Genomic DNA, 22,443 nt, shown 5'->3' with positions numbered 1-22,443 from the left:
AACGGTCATCTAACAAATACCTCATCGTTGTAGGAGGTATTTATTATATGTCCATTAATTTTAAGTGGTACTTATAATTTTTTAATAATGAATAAGTATTTAAAATTATCAAATCAGGAGTCCATTGCAATTTACTATTTTTTTCATAAAAAAAAATAAAATATTTTTCAGAATCCATTGTACTATATAGACTGGATCGGCCCAAATGTTAATATTTTTGGGCTAACCCAAAGTCACCAAGCCAAGTTTGGGCTTTGATTTTTGATTTCCGAACGTGGGCCCAAAAATGAAGATCAAAATATCCGGAAATTTGCCTTTTCCTTTTTTGTTTTTCCGGAAAAAATCTTATCATCATCCTCTTCAAGGCCTTCTCACTTTCAGTATCAGTGAAAGCTCAGCAGCCGAAAATGGCCCTCTCGACGGCCAAATTAACCGAACTGCCACCGCACCTCCTATCAGCATTCTCTATCCCGCGCCGTAAACCGCTGCGTTCTCCTCTCCTCCTCCTCAAACCCTTCTCTTCTTCTCTCCGCTCCACTAAATTACCCAATACTTCCTCCAAAAACCCAAATAGGCCTACAACTTCCTCCTCTGGTTCCTCTTCTTGGATCAACAAATGGCCTTCCCCTCCTCCGGCGCCACCGACGCCTCCTAAAGCCGGTGTTAAAAATACGGAAGCGAAAACCGAAACAATTCGGGGAGGTACCACGGCAATTGATAGAATTGTACTCCGGTTGCGGAATTTAGGTTTAGGTTCTGATGATGAAGAGGAAGAAGAAGGGGAAGGTGGACTAGCTATAAGTTCGGAGAATGCTGATTCTAACTTGCATGATTCTACAAATGTTGAATTCGGCGATGAAAAGCTGGGGGACTTGTTGAAGAGAGATTGGGTTAGACCGGACACGATTTTAGTTGAAAATGATGATTATGATTCGGATTCGTTGTTGCCGTGGGAGAGGGGTGTGAATGAGGATGAGGAAATGGATGAGGATAGAGTGGCAGTGAAGAAGCGGCCAATGCGAGCGCCTACATTGGCCGAACTGACTTTAGAGGATGAGGAGCTGAGGAGGTTGAGGAGAATGGGGATGACTTTGAGGGAGAGGGTGAATGTGCCTAAGGCCGGAATCACGGGTGCTGTTTTGGAGAAGATTCATGATAAGTGGAGGAAATCTGAGCTGGTAAGGTTGAAGTTTCATGAAGACTTGGCGCATGATATGAAGACTGCTCATGAGATAGTTGAGGTTGGTGAGTTCTGTATTGAATAATGTCAATCTTAATGGTCTTGATTCTGAAGATTTTAATTTTGAAGAGCTAGTGCAACTGCCGTTTATTAGCTTTGTCGATAATGTTGTTGCGGCAGTGGTTTTATATGATTGATTAACTGTGCCTTCTGTAATGTAAATTCTCTTTTAGAGATGGACGATGTGGTCGCTGCTTCTTGAGCAAATCTAGTAATAGATAGGAGTGTTCAGGTTAGTAAGGTTGAGCTGGTGTGAAAAAGAGTAGCAAACTTCATGTAGACTGTGTCATGCCCCTCTGTTTATCTTTTTCAGATTAGCTCCTTGATACGTTTGTTGCATGGTGTTGAATATGCAATTGGAACTTCAACTAATTTAACTATCTATTATAAGAAGTTAATTAACAACATTTTGGTTGTGACCCGAGGGTTTATTACCGTGCAAGGTTTGGGGCATTCTCTGTCGTCAAATCAGATAAAACACATACAAATGACCAGTCTTAAGGTGGCTCTCTGTTTTCAACAGAAAAATCTATTACATATGAGTTATGGTAACATCAAACACGACAAACTTCAGGATCAGTAGCTCATGACTCAATCTTGGTTCGCTTATCTGTTTGGAACATTGATATAATATGTTGTGATTATCCACTGTCATCTGCTCAAATAGCAGTTAGCATTGTCAAGTCCTGTGAGATGTTCACAAAATTGATTAGCTAATTTGACTAATACTTTGGATATGATGAAGACATAGAAATGGGTCTTAGTTCAACTTGTTAGATGTACATTAGTGATTAATATCATAAAAAAGGAATAACAAGAGGTGTGTGCATGTATGGGGCAGCGGCGGGGAGGGAGGTGTTATATAACTTATTCAAAAGAAACTGGATAGGTAGAAGTATCATTTCACTTTATTGAATGCAAACAATTGAGTCTAAAAGAAAAAGAGTATGGATTACTTGGATTGATGCCCTAGAGTGAACTGATAAAGAGGTTCTGTTGGGACAAAATTTGTCTGCCCTGCTAAATTGGTCCAAATTTCTTACTATTACTTGAATAAGTAGGAGTATATACATGAGGTTCCTAAATGCTGACTGCTTTTCTCTCATCAGCGCCGGACAGGGGGCCTAGTCACATGGAGGTCAGGAAGTGTTATGGTGGTGTTTAGAGGAACTAACTATGAAGGCCCTATTTCAAAACCGCAAAGAATGAACAGTGAGGATGATGCTCTTTTTGTCCCCAATGTTTCCTCCCTTGACAACTCGGTCACCAGAACTAGTGATGGTAAAAGTCCGGTTATTGAGAAGTCCAATCCAGTTATCTCTGCCCGTGCTGAAAGCATGTCAGAAGAGGAAGCAGAATACAACCGGCTATTAGATGGTTTAGGTCCACGCTTTGAAGATTGGTGGGGTACAGGTGTGCTTCCTGTTGACGCTGATTTACTTCCTCAGACAATTCCTGGATACAAGACACCTTTTAGACTTCTTCCCGCTGGAATGCGTCCACGACTAACCAATGCCGAGATGACTAACTTACGGAAGCTTGCTAAGTCGCTTCCTTGCCATTTTGCTCTTGGTAAGTTTACCTCTTTCTGTGTTGTTTCAATTTACTAAGATCTGTTCTGACATCTTTTCTTCTGTTCAATCTTCCAGGAAGAAATAGAAATCATCAAGGTTTAGCAATATCCATAATTAAGCTTTGGGAAAAAAGTTTACTTGTAAAAATTGCTGTGAAGCGTGGAATCCAAAATACTAACAACAAAATTATGGCTGAGGAACTGAAGGTATTCCAATTACTCTGTACACTCTGTTGGATTCCCTTTTCCTGATATTTATCTTCTTTGCTGCAATATACGTTCCCATAAATGTTGTGCAAGGGGGCTAAAAGATATCTAGAGATGAACATTTTCCTTCTGTATATTCAAGTAGAATCGTATTCATGAACAATCTGTGTTGTCAGTGGTTTATTTAATATTTTTTAGAGTCAGTTTGTTTCATATGCTTTTTGACTTTCTCAGCTTTCGGCATTCTTACAGGGAAAATTATTTCAGCATGCTGGTTTCTTGCCTTCTGATTAATTTGGATGCATTCGCTTAAAAAAAAATTGATACCACTAGACTCCTTCTTTTGTCCCTTGAGTGTTAGCAGTTTATTGCCATCCAGGTCAAGGCACTTTTACACAAGTTGACATGTCAAATGCATTTCAATTATTTTCTGAAAGCTTTAGATGTGCTTGAGTGAGAGACTAATTATTGAGGTTGAGGTATTATGATTACATTATTGACAAGAAACTAAAGTCATCTAGGGTGGTTACGATATCCACCAGAAACTTGCATTCTGAATCCTTGAATGCCTATGGTTTTCAGGAATTTATGTTTGATTTCAGTTTATAGCTTCATATTTATTATTGCACATCAGTGCAATTGGTTACTTATTTCCTCCTCTTTCTCGCCCTCGGTCTGTTGCAGAAATTAACAGGGGGAGTGTTACTTCTAAGAAACAAATATTACATAGTTATGTACCGGGGAAAGGATTTTCTTTCTCCCAGTGTGGCTGCTGCCTTAGCAGAAAGACAGGAAATGACAAAACAAATACAAGATATTGAGGAGAAAGTCCGGGGAGGACCAGTAGCAGTGCCAGTGGCTGAAGAGAAGGAAGCTTTGGCAGGTACTTTGGCAGAGTTCTATGAGGCTCAGGCTCGGTGGGGAACTAACATATCTGCTGAGGAACATGAAAAGATGATAGAAGAGGCATCCAGAGCCAAGCGTGACCGTGTGATCAGACGATTTGAACATAAAATAGCCATTGTGAGTATGTCTTATTTGACGTGTGGTGAACTGGAATGTGATGCAAACTAATCTTATCACCATGTATTACCTTCAAGTTTTGGTCTTATGATGAGGAAATAGCCCTCTTAATTATCTGATGTTTCTTAAACTGCCCCCTCATGTTGCAGTAATAAATATGCCAAAGTCAATTACGTTTGAACAACTGTCTTAAGCACATTATTGTATTTAATATTGTGTCAAATAGTCACTTTACAGACTTCATAAGAAAAAGCAAATCCCTGGTTCATATATGAGGTGAAAGATTCACTTGATGCTTATGGAGGTTCCTATTTTAATCCGTATGCTGTTTTCTACCTTCAGTTGTTGATGCCATTGACTGAATGCATTTTACAGGCTCAGGCAAAGAAGCTCAAAGCAGAGAAACTGCTATCTAAAATAGTGGCTTCTTGGGTTCCTGTCAGTCCTTCAGATGACCAGGAGACGATTACAGATGAGGAAAGAGTCATGTATCGTAGAGTTGGATTACGGATGAAAGCATACTTGCCACTTGGTGAGTTCTATTGATCTTAGAGTACAATTGATGAAAGGAATTTATCATGAAGTACATGTTGACTGAAAGATAAAGTCATGTTTTATTTATGTCCAATTTCCAGGCATTCGTGGCGTTTTTGATGGTGTTATTGAGAACATGCACCTGCATTGGAAACATAGAGAACTTGTAAAGTTAATATCAAAGGAAAAAGAGCTTGCTTTTGTTGAAGAAACAGCACGACTTTTGGAATATGAGAGTGGTGGAATACTAGTGGCAATTGAAAGAGTTCCAAAAGGCCATGCCTTGATTTACTATCGTGGCAAGAATTATCGGCGACCTATCACTCTGAGACCAAGAAATCTGCTGACTAAGGCAAAAGCACTGAAGCGTAGGGTTGCCTTGCAGCGATATGAAGTTAGTCATTCTCGTTGCAGTTTTAATACCAACTTAACTAATGATCTCAATAAAGCATGAGCTTTAGATCTAGTGGTTTTGTTGAATTACTCATAAATCTGTATACTAATGTGTATCTCTGAAACTGTTGTGTAGGCTCTCAGTCAGCACATATCTGAACTGGAGAAAACCATTGAGCAAATGAAGCAAGAAATTGTAAGCTATACTTCTCCACCTAATCATAATGGTGCACATTGTTTCTCTTTTTTGAATTTGAGATACACCTAATCATAATGGTGCACATTGTTTCTCTTTTTTGAATTTGAGATACTTGTCACTGGGTTTTTGCATTATAATCAAAACTTCCCTTTTCAATCTATCTTTGAGGATTCCTCCGTTCTGAAAATGAAAATTATCAGATCCATGACCTACTCCTGTCTGTAGAGGAATTTCTGCTTCTCAAATCTGTTTCAGCAATCAGAACAAAAGTTTGGTCCGTTTTATGCTTCTTGAACCTAAGCAATCAGACAAAAATTCTTTGGCAATCTTTAACCTAGTACTATCTGTTGAGGAGGCTTTGCTTCTTGGATCAGGACAATATTATGATATTCTTTACGTGCTCCTGTTAGTGGCAGAGCTTCCTGCTTCTTGAACCCATTTTAGCCATTAGAACAAAAAAATGTCGTACTTTCCCGCTCTCCCTTGGATGACTTCTAATGTCATAAATTCTTAGACAACTTGCTTTTTCTGCAAATTTCTACGGCTTCTGGTTTTTCTTTGGCAGACATGCATCTTTATTGGAATGCTCTATGAGAAAAATCGCTATTCGTCACTAATCTGCTACCGGTTTATTGTTGTTTCTTTTACATATGCCATAGACCAACTTATCTGCAGCTACCCTTAACCACCTTTCATTCTCCATTACTAATTCTCTCAAGCTAAATGCCAAGATGGATATCTGGGATGTTGATATAATAACGATGAATGGAGAAAATCTTAATGTGATGTCTGCTTCATTGATGTGCTATTTTTATGTTTGGGATCATTCTGAGGCTTTACTTTCACCATCATTATTCTATTAGGGCAATTCTGCAAATCTGGAGAACAGCAAGCATTGGAACTCGGAGGATTCAGAATTGAGTGAAGTAAGCTACTTTGCTTATGCCTAAAAGACTTAATCATACATTCACTTGGTTTTACATTGTATGCCGTGATGTTGCTGCATAAAAGGTTCTGATTGTCCACATTTAGCATTTATAGGATATAACTCCCTACCAGGTTCAAAGGTTATTGATCATATACATACACATACGTCAGATGACTATGAAATGATTTTCTTTTCCGCATGTACAGAGTGAAGATGACGCTTCAAGCATTGCTTCTGATGGTGACGAAGATGAGGATGAATGGGGGGATGATGAAGATTTTGAATTTTCTAGTCTCGAAGACACAGATTTATTGTCACATAAAGCAGGCTGACTAAAAGTGTCAACCAGTGTTCTTGTTAACTCATAGCATGGAATATCTGGACGAGTAGCTATGCCCGGTGAGCTATTCTAAGATGACAGCAGAGCTAGAGCAAGCACAAGAAACAGTCAACGATGCTGGATGCCATATTAAGCGCCAACTGCGATGTAAGTTTATGATTTTGCACATGGGCAGCAGTGTACAGTAATAATCTGTACGTGATTGGGTGTTCGATGAGGTGCTCCTGTATAATAACTCCAACTAAGAAGCCACTATAAGCTTCAAGCTGTAATTTGTATATTTGGTTTCCCTATTTATTGCAAGACGAACTCTTACACTTGTAAGTAGATAGCCAATTCTGTACTTGAATTATTAAGTTACTATAGTTTTATTGACTTCTTGCCAACACTACCACTCAATTCATTGCTCTCTGGACCTGCTAAACCTACAGAGAAGCATGAATACGTGCAACTATTGCTCGTGGGTTGGATAAATGAGGATTTGACATTATTTGCAAGGTTAATGGTGCAAGAATATAGTTCAATTTCATGATGGTTTGAGATCCCTAACTTCATTAATTACCCAATCAAACGTGCAAGTTGATCAGTCCAAAACCCAATTAAATGTTCTTAATGCTTTGCGTTAATTTGATCAATGATTAAATGGAGTTTAGATGCTGATACTTGAGAGTTTGGGTAAATTATAAGGGTTTTTTTTTTTTTAAAGTTTGTCATAATTATAAATATCATTTTATTTTAAAAATTTATAAATATCTTTGAAATTACAAATGCTCTAATAAATATTTTTCTATAATAAGTTGTCACAAGAAGATATTTATCAAAATATTTATAATTTCAAAGGGCTATTTATAATATTCTAAATAACAATCTCATAGCAGTCTATCATAATTTATCTTTCTTTATGGCCAAACATACAAAATCTCACTCTCAGATGCCAACTTTTTTTTTTTTTCTTCGTAATAATCAGAAGAAAAAAGTTCATGATCATCCATCATGATGATAAGCTGACCAAGTCAGAAGTGTAGAACAATTCATTAGTTCATAAGGACCAGGCAAACAATGCATGCGTTTGTTCACAACAACACGAGTTCAAGGATTTAGTTGTAATATCTAATCAAATAACTCCGAAAGAAAAAGGCTCTGAGCCAGTTCTAGAAAGAAAAGACCATGATTCATTCTCATAGAATGGCCCTAGAATAACCTTGAACATAATTATACAGCCTGCAGACGCATTAACTACGAAGGAAGTATTTGCACGAGTTTCATAAAAGTATTTTTTAATTTTTAATCTCAAAAAAATATTTTAAAGTGTTTGGAATGCTCACTTCTGTTGTTTTCGAAATTGCTATAAAATGCACTTTTAGTCCAAAAGTTCAAAACACATTGGAGGGTGTTTTTATCTGCTTTGGCTTTTTTTAAATAAATTTAATTTTTTTGGACTATTTTACCCTCCATATAAGAATCTTATTTCGATTTTACCCTTTTAATTTATTTTTAAAATTGCTCATCTAAAGTTGATGTTAGAATTTTCATATAATTTGAATAATTTATCACTAACAAAATTTATAATTTCAAATATTTAACATTTTATATTTTATTTTCTATATTGTGGATATCATTTCCTATATCATACAAAAATATAAATAAAATTGCTATGATTAATTAAAAAATATATTTTTTGGCAATCACACAATATTATTTATTGTGGAAACATTACTGAATTAAATATTTCATTTTTTTCATTAATATTTAATATTTTAATAATATAAATAACAAATATTTGTACAATTAAATATGAAATATATTAATTGCAATAAAATTTATTATTTTTTGTGAAAAAAATATTATTGTTTCACAAGACAAGTTCAAATATTAAACATAATATCATTTTTAATACATATGGACAAAATAATCTTTAACCAATTAAATTTTTTTTTTACAAACACTACCTAATTTAGTTTTCATCTTATTTTCACTTTTTTTTCCAAACACTACATATTTTTCATTATGCTACAACTTCCAACTTTTTCTAATAAAATCACTTCTTCAAAAGTAGAAATTTTGGCAAACACCCCCAACATGTAACACGGAGCTTTCATCCCATACTAGAATAGTTCACATAAAAAACATATGAGAGCTGCACAGGAATCCTAACGCAAATTATAAGTCAAAAAGAAAAAAAGAGAGTGCGAAAGAAATCATGTAAGAAGCTGTCCTTAATGCCATATAAAGAATTACAACTAGATCAAAAGGAGATAGAGGTTTCCAAAAGATGATGTAGACGCTGAAAAGTAGGAATAACTGCATCTACAACACATTTTTCATTGGCGAAGCATTTGCTGCAGCTGAAGAACTTGATTTCTTTGTTCAGCGGGAAGCATATTGATCTGTTCTGGAGTCAAACTCATAACCTGCTGCAGTAACGCCTTTTCCATCTCAGGAGTCAACTGCACAATCGAATAGACTGGATTATCAATCTGAGGGAGAAACTGATACCCCTGTTTCCCAAGATACAGACAAAAATTACAGAAAGCAAGATTAACTTACCGGTGGTCCTCGAGGAGGCTGGTTGCTGGGACCCACCTGACCAGCAAATGATGGTGGCCCCGGGGGTTGGATTATTGCATTTTCAGAAAGCCCTGGTGTCCAATTGGATCCTCTATCTGTTTGCTTGGAGCTTCCAGCTTGATTGAAATCCATTCCCAAGTGAGGACTTCCCCCCTGGAATCCACAAGAATACTATCATTTAGTTGTCAAGCCAAAATCATCACATAGACGCAAGTAAATGCTCAAAAGTTGATCCCAACAACTAAAAGCATATTCTAGGTAAATGTCTTTTTCATCATCCATGAAATTAGATCGATCAGAAGTATTGCTAAGCAACACAGTCAGATCATGCATACAAATCTGTGGAAAAGTAGTGTTTCCACATGCTTAGCGCAAGAAGTTCAATCATCATTGCCAAAAGGGCATATGCAAAGCAAGGTTGTCAAAAGCTGCAGAAGATAACCATTTCATGATTCAAAATGTTCACTCAACATGAAAAATAGGCAGATGATCAACGGGATGCTAGGTCAAAATAGGAATTAATTGGGAGAAAGGAATCTGATTTGATAATATAATTGGGTGAACCACCCAACTTCACAGTTACAACATAAGAAAATTTATCATTGTTGTATAGATGAATGAAGGAGCAGCTCCACATTCTTCAACACGCGGGCAAAAAACGCAATAAACAAAACTAAGCAACTAAGATTAAATAACAAGACAATATAAAGTTGGCACCATCATAGGGCCCTGGGAATGAACATATATAGTAGAACCTAGCCCCAGGCCCACAATTTTCTCATTTCCCATTCTGGTAATCTGGATTATGAGGGGTGAGAACACTTGTACTTGGGCTTATTCAGAAGGGGGCACAAGTTATGGACCTTATGGTATGAGCTGCAATAATCATCTTCCATTTGAGTAAAGTCATATTCAAGTGCAGCTGCCACAGTTTGATGAATAGGAAAAGTATTTTATTGCCTAAACATATCCACCACCACAATATTCCATCAACATATTGACTTCCATAACATTAGACAACTGTAACAGAAAATTTTAAATAAACCTATAAACTATAAAGATCACAGCATAAATTTGATGATGTTTTGGCTTCTTAAAAGGATCTGGCAATCTGCTACTGCCAGGAAAAAGAAAAGGGGGGATGTTAAAAAAATATTTCCATTTGATTACACTTCCAGTTCCTCAATAAATAAAAGTGAATTTCGAAATGAAGCAATAAATTCTATCACATTGAAAGAAATCTTATCTCAATTATTTATCCTCATCTCGTCCTGGTAAAACATGATCTCAGTTCAACCTAATTACCGTCAACTTCCTAAGAATATAATCAACTATTCTGGAGATTATTTCCTATTGAACAAACATGTGAATCAATAGCTGCACTCTTACTGACTGAGTTTGGATGCAAATCTTTAATCTAAGGCTGTAGGGGCCAGAACCTATAAGCATGCAAGCAAGAATTAACCATAACCCACCATGTACCAATTGGGCAAAAACAAACATTACTCTCACGAATCCATAAGAAACAACAGATTACTGGGCAGATTTTAAGATTGTGATAGATGTAAATCCGACCAGAAAGAATTATCTAAACAAATATGCATTGAACCAATTGAAACATAAAAACAAAACCTGATAAACTGATGGGGGCAAAGGCTGATTAGGAAGTGGCAGCTGGCCCTGTGGAAATGAAGGCCCCATACCAGCAGGAGGCTTTGTACCTGACTGAAGTACATAAATCTTAAATTTTTTGAAAGCAAAATAAAGCAGGTTGAAAAGAAATATTAGAAGATACAGTATTTAGCTCACGTGGAATATATGTTGCGAGTGAGGCAACTGTGGTCCACTAGGGTGCTGAAAACCCAAATTTGGTCCCATCTGAGAATGAGCCTGGTGAGGGAAACCTGGCATTGGTGGTCTTGGTTGTGACGGTAGAGGTGGTTGTAGTGGCGGTTGTAGTGGCAAATACTGACTGCCAGTATTCTGCATTGGTTGCTGTGATTGTGTGGACATTGAAGGCATAGGAGGCTGGTGAAGTGAGGGGGGCTGTGAAGCAGTATGCTGTGGCAACTGAGTCAAATTAGGAACTTGAGAAGACTGTGGCACAGACATTTGTGTTGATTGGGCACCAAGATGACCCTTAGGTTGCTGGATCGGTTGTAAGGGATGTGAAGGCATGGATTGGGGTTGAGGGTTTTGCGGAGGAGCAGGTTGGGGCGGAGCATTTGATGCCATAATTTGGTTTGGCTGCTGCTTCCTCATCTGGTTCTGACCAATTTGACCCTGAAATGATGAAGCAGCCTGACCACTGGATTGCTGATTTGATATAGCTGATGGCTGTGGATTTTGTGAAGCTGTTGATGAAATGGTAGGTGTCTAAACAAAGGAGAAAAATTAGGCAATGTTTACAGGAAATAAACAAAATGGGTATAAATGAGAAAAGGAGCATACTGCTTGCGGGGACTGCACCATACCAAGCATAATTTGTGCCTATGAGAAAAAGGACAGAATTGAAAACGTCAGATATTTCCAAAGCATTTTCTCCACAAAAACTGTTACAAATCGTTAAAAATAGTGGTTCTCCCAATACTGAATTATGAAATTGATAGCTCTATAGTTTCAACATTTTCAGCATTAAATGTAAAAAAATCCTAGTATAAATCTTTGAAAAACTGAAAGCCAGATATGGCAAACCAGGTGGATAGGTTGGAATATCATGCTTGAATCCACAAAAGAAACTTCAAGACCAGGTACATAACCACTTACAATTGGCAACAATTAGTGATGGAAAAATTGTGCTAGTTCCCGCATGTTCTATGACCTTTAAGAAAATCTTAGATTCTATTTCTTAGCATCCTGAAGCTCCAGTTATTTTCATATTAATGAATTAGAGATTAATGTTGTGCTAGGCATCTGTCTGCACAGTGAAATGATCAACTAAATATAAATGGAAGTATATTATTTCCCCTGTTTGCATAATGTAAAAGAGTTTCTATTCCTTTTCTTTCCTTTCATCAGAATAGTGAAGTCAACAATGAACTAATATCCAAATAGTTCCTTATCTCAACCTGGCATGCTCTGATATATTTTAAGTATAGTATGTTTATAGATCAACTATATTAAACATTGTGATTGATAAATTGTGAGGACAAATGTAAGGAAAAAACTAATCACTGAACCAAAAGCATCAGTGTCCATATCATCTTAGTGGATCAAAACTGCTTCCTAACTACCGCTAATCACCACCCAAGATTCAATGCTACTTGACTGCAAATCAGGATATCTATCTCATTTTCCTACAATATTCCGATGTCGATTGATTACCCAACTAAAAGTTCCACAATGGTACGAGATGGAAACCTTTTGGTTCGATTTTTCTCTCTTTCATGACAATTTAGAAAAATCCAATATAACTGTAAGCACACATTAATTTAAGCACACAGAAAACCCTAACATACAGAAGAAATAAGTAAATAGGCCGGCTCCCTTCACCGAGAGAAATGAAAAACAAAGATTCCATTGCACAAATCAAAACCCCAAAATTAAAACAAACCTGAAAAAGAGCTTTAGTCAAAACTGGATTTTGAATAAGAATTTGCCTCGCTTGTTGCTTGTTCTGCTCTACCAACGTCTGCACGCACCACAATTCCAATTTTCAAGCTTCAATCTTCCAATAACGAGTTCATGCACAAACTCGCGGAGTAGGAAAAAAGTAAATCAATGTATGTGTTTGTGCAAATGCGAGTGTAAATAGCGTTTATTAGAATTAGAATTTGCACCTTCATCTGAGACATAATTTCATAGAGCTGGTTTCTAGACATGCCGGCGAGGCTCGGTGGTACTCCGTCGCCGGCGACTTGCTTTCCCGCCATCCTTTTTCTGCTGCAACCCCCACGCCCAATATATTTTCAAAGAGCGAGAGCAATGGAGTGCATATAGACAAAGAATTGCCTAATGCCTTTAGGGCTTGTTTGGTTGAACAATGTTTCGGAAAATCGGAAGTTGAAGAATTCGAACAAAACAAAAAAAGATTTGGGCCTCAATAGTGGGCTTCATGTGGCCCAATAAGAGTTACATTCCAAACTATCGTTAAAAACCCAGCCCAAAAATGTTAATGAGCCCAATTCTGGCAAGTTTGGATCCGTATCCAGATCCGTCTCATATTTGGACTGGTGATTCGTGAATCGAGACTCTCTCTCTCTCTCTCTCTGTCGCGCTCTCTCCCTCTAACTCCTCTGTCTCTCTGTGGCGGTGGGCGAGTGGATATTTGGTGGACGTTCGTTGATAGGAGCTACAGCAGACCCCGAAAAACGATACCACGCACTTTCACGCGCCACCACGATGGCGTATCAGTCCCTATCCATCTCTCTATCAGCTTGTACCCCGACAACGGCGGGTTTAGCCGCCTCGCCTCCTTTAACCTCATCCACATTTAGGGCCTCCTCTTCAAACACCTGTTCTCTGCTGCCGCCTTTGAATTGTTTCTATAGAACCCATACCGCGAGCGTGACGCGTGGCCGGCGGAGGTCATGGATTGTGGGTATGGCTCCGGAAGAAGAGAAGATGACTCGCCGTTCTCCTCTTGATTTTCCAATCGTAAGTTTTTCCCCCTTTTCTTTGCGACAATTTCATTTTTCTCGTGGCTTTTGTCGTGTCTTTTTTCTTTAATTCTCGTATTTGCACAGGGAGTCTTGATGAATTTACTGAATGCGGTAAATTGGATTCGGAATTTACCGATTAGTCTTCAGTTTTAATCCTGTTTATCTCTAGACTAAGTTATGAGTGTAGAGAGAATTAAGCTGATGAAGGATGCTGGAAACTGGAAGAAGAGTGAGAGACTATGTACAAACTGAATATAAAAATTGTTGAAAAGCTGAAAATCAGTGAATAGGATATCCTTGTGGGGAATCTTTTTTCCCTAATTGCGAACTTCAGTGGTACTTGTAATTTGCATCCAGTTGATTAACTAACTACTAGAAGGTGATCCGTAGTCCTTGCAGCCTATGTTTGAAGGAAAAATGACTGAATATCTCCTTGTGGTGCAGTTTTGATATCAGCAACTTCAATTTGAGACAGAGGGCATAAGAATTTGATGACCATGAAGATGAGTTTGCATAAGAAATAATTGTGAGGCAGCTAGCTACCAATTCTACATTGAACATGTATTGTTAATTCATTGGGAGGGTGGGAAGGGGGGGTGGGGGTTTTCGAGGTGTGCTAGCTGACGTAAGCCTCTTTAACCATTCAAAAAGGATGTCAGCTCGTATTTGTATGATGACTAGATGATTTTGATTATCCAAATTCTATGATTCACAGCAGGGTGTATAATCTATATAAAGTAACAGAATCTGTGGCTGTTAGAAATTGATTCCCATGCATTCAGTATGAATTATTTATGTTATCACTTCTTACGGTTTGCTCTTACCTGCATAAATAAGTGAGGCTTGTTCTTCCCCTAATTCTGCGTACCTAACGTATAAATCTTTCTCAAGTTTGGTGAATGTATGTGCTGAATGGCGTGGAATGAGAGCTGGACTTTGATGTGATACTGTCATTTGGGCTTTTACAAGTGGTGAAATGTCTTTTTCAGAGTCCTGCTAGTACTGCATTTTGGTGTTTTATGGTTACATCAATATTTCTGCATATAGATTGAGATATTAATAAGGATACTAGATGTTTAGTTATTCAATAAAGCTGCATGGATGAGCAGGAAGCTGTTTTCACCTCAAAATTTTTCCATAGGGGGGTTGTTGCGCCAGTCAATTTGAATCTAGGTCCTTATCTATTGTTTCAGGAGTGGGAAAGGCCGAAGCCTGGAAGGAGACCTGACATTTTCCCTCAGTTCAGCCCAATGAAAACTCCATTACCCCCACCGCTGCCAGCTGATCCTCCAGAAGAAGATGAAGAAGAGGAAGAAGAGAAGAAAGAAGAAGAAGAGGAAAATCCTGAGGAGGAGGATCCAGACAAGCCAGAGCAGTAGCATTGATCATTTTGCATTTGAAGAGAGGCTCTAACATGAGATATTAGATGGCTTTACGTGGTGCAACTGGTAGAAATCACGCCGTCTTTGTTTTGAGTCTCACAATGGATATGAGATATATAGTTGAATGTTATGCAGGATCCGGATCCTATTGTAGACAACTTACTTTTGTTCAATTTCAGTGAGCAATGAGGTTTAGTACTCCGATTTTTGCTAGATTCTTTTGATTATGTGATTCTGAAATTTTGCTGTGGGTTATTTTTCCAATTTCTTAGCGACTGGCCTTCTCATTTGTCATCTTCAATTGATTTTGGAACAATGGTATAGTGTTTCTAATGTCATAGCTATCTCCTAATCTAGGTGATTGTGGGTTTTAGTAGCACTGTCGCTAGTATCAATGAAGATTACGTTAAAGAGCCTTTTTCCTGTTATATACCATGTAGAAATTGTACGCAAGAAAGAATTGGAAAAAGTGCATTGTGTCAATGTTGTAGGGGAAATTCCTTTCACTGGAAATAGGAACGTAAGGGTGATTTCTGTAGCAATTGTGAAAATGTCTCAGCCTCCTACCCAACAGCACTGATGGCTGGATGGAATCATTGTGAAGCTTTTCAGAAAAATCTAAAAATTTGATAAACAACCGATCCCAGATTAGGAATGCAAAACAAACAAAAACCCTTCAGCGCTTCAAAGTTCAATTCTGATATCGACCAGAAATCTGTTTGGTAGTAATTGGATTCACATTGACAAGATCATCTTTTCATAAAAGATCAACTTTTGAAGATAATTCACTACCAGGAACACATGGAAACCACCCATTGACGTTTCAGAAAGGGGTACATATTGTAAATTACAGGCAGAATAAAGGCATCATGCATCTATTAGAAAAAGCTGAAAATCTTTTATCGAAAAGCTTTTGGAAGCTTGATAACCAGACAATAACAAGCTAACACATTTAAGTTGTATGCTAGGAACTCGAGGACACAATAACACAACACCACAATGACAAGAATGGAGCAATCGAGACCATTTGCTTTTCAGAAAGTCTCATTTTTTGCCGCTTTTCTTCAGACCAGAACCACCAAATGCTCCCTTCTGCTGAGCCTTTGCCTTGAGCTCCTTCAGAGCCTGCCAAGGATAAGAAAATAACAATAATCAGAGTCAGATGGCAGGCGAATAAATCATATGGAGCGGCAGTCCTCGGAGAAATATAGTTTACCTTTTCTTCATCCTTTTTCTTTTGAATATTAGCCTTGTCAATCTGAAAAATGCAAAATTCGTTTAAAAGATCTAAACAGATACGGATAATTGGATAAGAGAGAAATTACACCAGGAAGCCATTAAATCATCGAAGAAATACAGATTGATAAATGATCCAGCCATATCATGGATGTTGGAGGAAAACAGCATGAGAATTCTCTCTGTTTGTATAAATTTCAAATTTCGCATCATTCACATCCACTTTCGTTATATCCAGTTACATAGCTTTTAAAGCAATGCTTAATATTGATAGAAAGATAATGGTTTCTTTCATTTTAATTTTCCTTTTCAATTTCCTCCATTCAAATCTCTGGTCCAAACAAAATCAGAACATTTTAAGCAATTGAGATTCATCAACTAGGACTTACAATAGGACGGAACTACTAAAGCAGAAAACCGATCAGTACCACAGAATCATCAACAATTCGTCTAATATTTAAGTTCTAACTCAATTGTTCACAACATGTAGCAGATCCGAACGGAGATAGACAGACAGATCAACCACACATGACGCCACGTATGAAAATAGATATACAAATAATTCATCCATCATCAAACACAAAAGAAGATAATAATCACATATATATACACACAAACATCACCATTCCAAACAACCATATTCCTGCTAATTCCGGAGGCGGATCACAACCGCAATTCTAATCCAGAAATACCTCGTCGTACTCTTTCTTTTCGGCCTTAGGTTGCTTCAAAGGCTTCGCTTTCCCTCCTGTTTCAAGACCGAAAAGCATGAGAATACACATAAATCAACAAATTTCAGCTCTTTTTGCCACACACACACACACCCAAAAAAAAGGAAGAAAAAGAAAGAAATCGCCGAACAAATTTATAAAGAGAAAATCAGCACAGTTCGTGATGCGCAATTACCTTGCTTGCTAGACATTGTCGAATTCTAGGGTTAGGGTTTCGCGGTGATCGCAAAGAGAGGCTTCGAACGATGGAAAAAGGAGAGAGCCCTAACCCAATAGCGGAATATGTCTTTGATAGATGCGCGTATGATAGCTCTGGATATTGATTCATATATTGGCGAAAAGAATACCCAAATTTACGATTTTGTCCATCTATAAATAGCAAATGGGAAAAAAAGGTATTTAAGAATAGGCAAATTGCACTATCGCCCCCATACTTCTATTAATTCTTGTATGCTCCTCAAATTCCAAATCGGTGTTTTAAAGTTTATATTGTATGGATACGGATACGGTAAACAGATATTTTTCAATACAAAATTATTAAATTTATATGATACTATACGATTAGTATATGTTACTTAAATTAAACAATTTTATTTATCTAAAAATTAGAATGCAAAAACAATAGTTTATGTGAAAAATAAAGTCATGTAAGTGATGTTATAATTAAAAATAAATAAATAAAATATTGTCTAAACATATAGCAAAATATAATTTCGACAAAAGCTTATCTTTGTAAAATCATTTTAATTTGTCAGTAATTAAACGCATAATATTTTATCAATAAAAATTAATCATAATGTTTGGTTGCATTTTTGGCCATTTCTGATATGGGCTAAAACATGGGCAATATTTGCCTTGATTTGTTTTGAAAGTTTTGGTAGTGCTTTGAAATGTTTTGAAATAGTGCTTCATTTGTTTTTGGTCAAAATAAGTCTTAACTAATTATAAGCCCTACAACTAAAAAGATATATACATACTCATACATATATATAAATATATATAAGACATGATTTGATAATAAACAGTAGTTTTTGTCTCCCACTAAACAACATCAAATATACTATACTTATTTTATATTATCTCCAAAAACAAATCCAAACATACACACTATCTCTAACACGTATTTATTTATCTTTATTTTTCTCTCTCTATCTCTACAAAATACACCAAAACAAGTTAAAAATGAAACCAAGCATAGTGAATACTTTATAAAAAACAACGGTATAGGTGAAAAGATCATCGATAGAATATCATACCAAATAAACACGTCACTGTCTAAAATAACTCTCCTATAATTTCACAAAATAAACAATATATGATTAATTTTGAATTTATTTATCACAGACTTTAGTATCAAGTTATCATATCACTCAAATAACTCGTAAAGGGAGCGTAAACGAAAAGGGTTATAAGGAAGATTGTATTAATTAATAATAGCTTGAGTAGCAAGGCAATAAACACCAAATTCCCCCTACAAAAATGTAATATTTTTAGGAAATTAAAAACAGACAAATCAAATTAATTACACATACATACAAACACACACACGTGTCCTTTGTTTCTTCCTCCGCTTCTTACCCCTACGTCTAAGACTGCTGAGTGCTGTGTGCTGAGTGCTGAGAGCATCGATATGTCCGAGGCCAATACACGCCCAATGTTTTCTCGTTAATTAATGGCGCTGCACCTAAACCCGCTTTCTACCTTAATTTTGTCACATTGCACATAGTTTCCTCACCTTAAAACCTCTATTCTTCGGGACCAAAACAAACACACACACGCACGTTTTCAACCTCCTCTCTTCCCTAGCTACTCTAATAATCCATGGTATCTACGTGTGTGTATATATATATATATACTATGTCTCTATGATTTCTTGATGAGTGACTAAAGTCGTGTATTAATTATTGTGAATTGATGGGTGAAATCGTATGTTGTTCTTGCAGCGTTTTATGGCTGTGATGGTGAAGTCGGTGGCGAAGACAATGGGGTGGTTGGTGGCTCAGCCGGCGGCGACTTTGGCCACGGTTTTGTATTACAGTGGCGTACTTCCTAGGAACCTCAACTTGGACCGGTTTGTTCAGCATGAGTTGCTTGAGCCGGATAATTTTTTGTTTCGATTTCTCATCCACTTTTTGAGGTGTGTTTGGTAGAGAGGATGGAAATTATCTGGTTTCTGTGATTATTTTGTATGAAGAAGAGAAATTCTTCCACTCTTTTTTTCCAATGATATCTTGTGCCAAACAAGTCTTTTCTTAATTTTCTTTTTTGGAGTGTGTGTGAGGTGGGGGGCTTCTATTTTTATGCTCTTTAATTAATTGCATGTCTATATTATATTTAAATACGACGAATGTATTAGTAAAATATTAATTCAGATTGGATTTGATCAAATTTAAATTAATTATATAATAAGTATGAAATACTTGTCGTGTAATTTATGTATAATTTAAAAAAAAAAATCAATAACGTGATCTATATATCATATTTGCTGCATGATTCAGTTCTTTCGATCACACCAATTCGGATAAGAATTTTTCGTTGTATTATGGGTTTGTGAAAACGTCAAGAAAGGGAAGAAAAAAATATATAGATGTCGCTATTTCTCCAGGTCAGATCTGTGAAATTTTAGTCTTTAAATATGAGGATCAAATACGAAACGCATTATATCAGCCATAATGTGATTAGATACTTTTGCTTAATTATGTATAAATTAATAGGTAATAATTATAACATATATTATGATTAATTTAGGGTTAATTTGATTTGTGATAGAATTTGCCAGTATTTATTGTATTATTGCAATGTTTTAGAACCCAGATAGTTGATCGAATTGGAAAATTGATTGAATCACAGTAAACTGGTTCAATTGTCGGGTGAACCGTAATCAAACCAGTAATGCCATAATAAAAATTAATATTTAAAAATAATATAAATAATTTTTTAAAGTTAATGTAAGAATTAAAAGTAGTCCGAAAATTTATATTAAAATTTTTAGATCAAGAATTGCATAAATAATAAACTAATTACTATTTAAATAGCTAACATATCCCATTCTTAAATAATATAAAAATCATATTCTTAATTAAATAGTCTGTCACACCTTTCACCTGAGTTATCATGCAATCGAAAAATCTCTGTCCACGACTTGTTACACCAAGTGAACTTGGAGGCAGATCATGCAGAGTGGTATCGTATGAACATCTCTCTCTCATCACCCATGCTTGCCAAGGAATTGTATATAATATAGCGTTAAAATCTCCACTTTGGCAAGTGTTTACGTTTGATGTCTGAACTGAATCTGTCCATGTCTTTGTCGGAAGGTTAGCTGCAACCCTTGGGCTGTGGGGCAATGCGTTTTGGGCCGGCCCTGTGGTTGCATAATCCATTCTCCTTATCTGTTCCAGCACCACCCACTTCCCAGTTTCCAACACAGGCTTTGGACTTGTGGATTAATTTGTTGGATTTATATGTTGTGATGGGAAGATCCCTGATTAAGGACGATATATTAAAATACGTAATTTTCAATTTAAAGTATTGTACTAAATGGGCAGGGTATGTTTAGATTAGTACGTAATATGTAGGAGGACAAGTCAAGAAAGAAATATCATGTCAATTTCGTTGACTTCTGGTCTCTAATTCACTTGCTATAAATGCTTAATTACTTTCTCCAAATTTATTGTTCTGTGTTTTGTTTTTTAAATTTAAAAATGTCTTAGTCTTCTCTTGCAATAAATTTTCTTTGTGAAATTTGATGTAAAGTACAAGACACGATTTACTCTCTTAAATTTTTCTTTTTAATAATTTCTTTTTATGTTACATCATTAACTTTAATTATCAATAATCAATATATGTCATTTTTTTTACTAATATCAAATGTGACTGACCAATGATGTTTTAACCTAATAGTTAAGGATACAATAGAGGTCTCATGAACAAGTTTGCGATAGGGGATTTAAGTTCTATTGGATGTGTGAGCATTTGTCTCGTTTTATGTGAGTTGTTGTAATTTATTTATCGTTATTAATTAGCCATATTGATATATTAGTTGAGTTGAGATATTACTCAACGTATCCAGATGGGTTATTATAATTTATCTACCGTTACTAGTAAAAAAAAAAAAGCAACCTAGTATAACAAGACACTTAAACTACTACCAAAGTAAATCAATACCCACACATTTGGTGTGACTCGAACCCCTCATTGAGTTGAACGAAAACAGTATTATAAGTTTATAATACTGATTATAACTTCAAATAATATTAATAACAAAATATTAAGTGATAATTTTAAAGTTGTCATGGAAGATAAATTTTAAATGACAATAATATTTTTATTGTCGTCACTTAATGTTTTGTCGTTTATATGTTTTTAATGATTTTATAAAATAAAATTTTAGAATTAAATTAAACCTTCGGGCTTGTAGGGATTATATATAAATTAGGAATAATTACATTTACACCTCTTGATCTATGATATATTTATATAAATCATCCCTATCTTTTAGATAATTACACATATACCTATCAAAATATCATTATCATTTACAGAAACAACCCCTTACTTTTTTAAAAACTTACACTCACCCTAAAATTATTAACATCGTTACACAAACTATCCTTATTTTATTGCTGCTAAGAATAATTTCTGTAATTATAAAAAAAATAAATTATATAAATAAATCATAAATCAGAGATGTAAACGCAATTATTCTTATAAATTAGTACAAATAAAAATTTTGGCCGGTTGACTTACTATTTACCGACTACTGGACAATTGAATGAGTTAAGAACAAATGGACAATTTTGGCACTGATTACATTACATACAACCAACCTATCACATCTTCTTGCGCCCACTGTAAAATACTTAAATTAATATTTATTTTATAAAATAAATTACAGCCATCTTCCTGAAATTTGAGACAATTATAAATATTTCTTATTATTTGATAAATACAAATACCTTTTAATTTTAATGAATATGTAATAATAAATCTATTGCGTTAAGTTTTCATTCAAACTTTATGGTGAATTGACCAAAATATCTTTTTAAATTATAAATTATAATTTTTTTATTTAAAAAAATTATAGTAAAAAGTAAAATATTAATGTTTAATTCGCCGTTTAGTAGCTAGCTACAATATTAGTTTTTATTTCAATGATACTTATAATTATATCAAATTTATATGTGTGTATATTATATACAATTTTTTATCATTTTTATATCAATAATTGATCCTAGCTTGGATCACCCTAAGCCCAACAATATACGATCGAGCTCGAGCAGCTCTTCGACAGCTTTCTTTTTTTCGTTTTCCTGTAAAAGTCCCCTTCAAGTGGACCAGATCAATAATTACTATTGTAGTGGACCGATATTCATACATTAGTCAATTCAACTCATAACCTAATATTATGAGGTCTTAGCTTTGCTAATTAAATCGTGTCTCGATTATTATTGACTCATTGATGGAAAAATCCTTTTCAGAACAAACT

General features: G+C 35.7%; 3 protein-coding genes and 2 long non-coding RNA genes across 6 annotated transcripts; 3 read left to right on the top strand and 2 right to left on the bottom strand.

Moving 5' to 3' along the window:
- The first annotated feature begins 330 nt into the window (after positions 1–330).
- Positions 331–6,823, top strand: EMB1865 (CRS1 / YhbY (CRM) domain-containing protein). Its single transcript, XM_011074046.3, has 9 exons — positions 331–1,241; positions 2,350–2,812; positions 2,890–3,020; positions 3,705–4,043; positions 4,419–4,575; positions 4,679–4,971; positions 5,107–5,166; positions 6,033–6,095; positions 6,304–6,823. Exons 1-9 carry the CDS (start codon positions 408–410, stop codon positions 6,427–6,429), a joined length of 2,466 nt encoding a protein of 821 aa, XP_011072348.1. The 5' UTR covers positions 331–407; the 3' UTR covers positions 6,430–6,823.
- A 1,694-nt stretch (positions 6,824–8,517) lies between these two features.
- On the bottom strand, positions 8,518–12,983 carry ESP1 (hydroxyproline-rich glycoprotein family protein). Of its 2 annotated transcripts, none has more exons than XM_011074045.3 (7): positions 12,785–12,981; positions 12,559–12,636; positions 11,457–11,495; positions 10,815–11,381; positions 10,638–10,730; positions 8,985–9,158; positions 8,518–8,884 (listed from the first exon to the last, which is right to left on the bottom strand). In XM_011074045.3, exons 1-7 carry the CDS (start codon positions 12,875–12,877, stop codon positions 8,759–8,761), a joined length of 1,170 nt encoding a protein of 389 aa, XP_011072347.1. In that variant the 5' UTR covers positions 12,878–12,981; the 3' UTR covers positions 8,518–8,758. The 2 variants fall into 2 exon arrangements, 1 of the variants encoding a protein (XP_011072347.1); XR_002286733.2 differs by having other exon boundaries at positions 8,743–8,884; positions 10,638–10,726; positions 12,785–12,983.
- Positions 12,984–13,196: 213 nt separating this feature from the next.
- LOC105157625 (uncharacterized) lies at positions 13,197–15,189 on the top strand. The gene is made up of 2 exons (XM_011074044.3): positions 13,197–13,601; positions 14,800–15,189. Exons 1-2 carry the CDS (start codon positions 13,347–13,349, stop codon positions 14,983–14,985), a joined length of 441 nt encoding a protein of 146 aa, XP_011072346.1. The 5' UTR covers positions 13,197–13,346; the 3' UTR covers positions 14,986–15,189.
- Positions 15,190–15,742: 553 nt separating this feature from the next.
- LOC105157624 (uncharacterized) lies at positions 15,743–17,289 on the bottom strand. Its single transcript, XR_847460.3, has 4 exons — positions 17,131–17,289; positions 16,917–16,972; positions 16,205–16,246; positions 15,743–16,113 (listed from the first exon to the last, which is right to left on the bottom strand). It is a non-coding gene; the product is annotated as an uncharacterized LOC105157624 (long non-coding RNA).
- A 1,188-nt stretch (positions 17,290–18,477) lies between these two features.
- Positions 18,478–19,211, top strand: LOC148788721 (uncharacterized). Its single transcript, XR_016064878.1, has 2 exons — positions 18,478–18,779; positions 18,899–19,211. It is a non-coding gene; the product is annotated as an uncharacterized LOC148788721 (long non-coding RNA).
- The last annotated feature ends 3,232 nt before the right edge of the window (positions 19,212–22,443 follow it).

This window comes from Sesamum indicum, linkage group LG3, assembly GCF_026168435.1.
Source record: "Sesamum indicum cultivar Baizhima isolate 11 linkage group LG3, ASM2616843v1, whole genome shotgun sequence".
In the NCBI taxonomy this organism is placed as follows: Eukaryota; Viridiplantae; Streptophyta; class Magnoliopsida; order Lamiales; family Pedaliaceae; genus Sesamum; species Sesamum indicum.
The sequence above is the reverse complement of the archived record's forward strand: the minus strand, read 5'-3'. Positions and strand labels throughout refer to the sequence as shown.

What these genes read in the sequence shown, in the direction of transcription:
- EMB1865 (XM_011074046.3), top strand. Translation starts at nt 408, where the DNA reads ATGGCCCTCTCGACGGCCAAATTAACCGAACTGCCACCGCACCTCCTA. An exon ending in CTGCTCATGAGATAGTTGAG is followed by an intron (nt 1,242 to 2,349) that starts GTTGGTGAGTTC and finishes TTCTCTCATCAG; the next exon opens with CGCCGGACAGGGGGCCTAGT. An exon ending in AGGATTCAGAATTGAGTGAA is followed by an intron (nt 6,096 to 6,303) that starts GTAAGCTACTTT and finishes CCGCATGTACAG; the next exon opens with AGTGAAGATGACGCTTCAAG.
- ESP1 (XM_011074045.3), bottom strand. Translation starts at nt 12,877, where the DNA reads ATGGCGGGAAAGCAAGTCGCCGGCGACGGAGTACCACCGAGCCTCGCC. An exon ending in TGACTAAAGCTCTTTTTCAG is followed by an intron (nt 11,496 to 12,558) that starts GTTTGTTTTAAT and finishes TTTTTCTCATAG; the next exon opens with GCACAAATTATGCTTGGTAT. An exon ending in AGCCTCCTCGAGGACCACCG is followed by an intron (nt 8,885 to 8,984) that starts GTAAGTTAATCT and finishes TCGATTGTGCAG; the next exon opens with TTGACTCCTGAGATGGAAAA.
- LOC105157625 (XM_011074044.3), top strand. Translation starts at nt 13,347, where the DNA reads ATGGCGTATCAGTCCCTATCCATCTCTCTATCAGCTTGTACCCCGACA. An exon ending in CTCCTCTTGATTTTCCAATC is followed by an intron (nt 13,602 to 14,799) that starts GTAAGTTTTTCC and finishes CTATTGTTTCAG; the next exon opens with GAGTGGGAAAGGCCGAAGCC.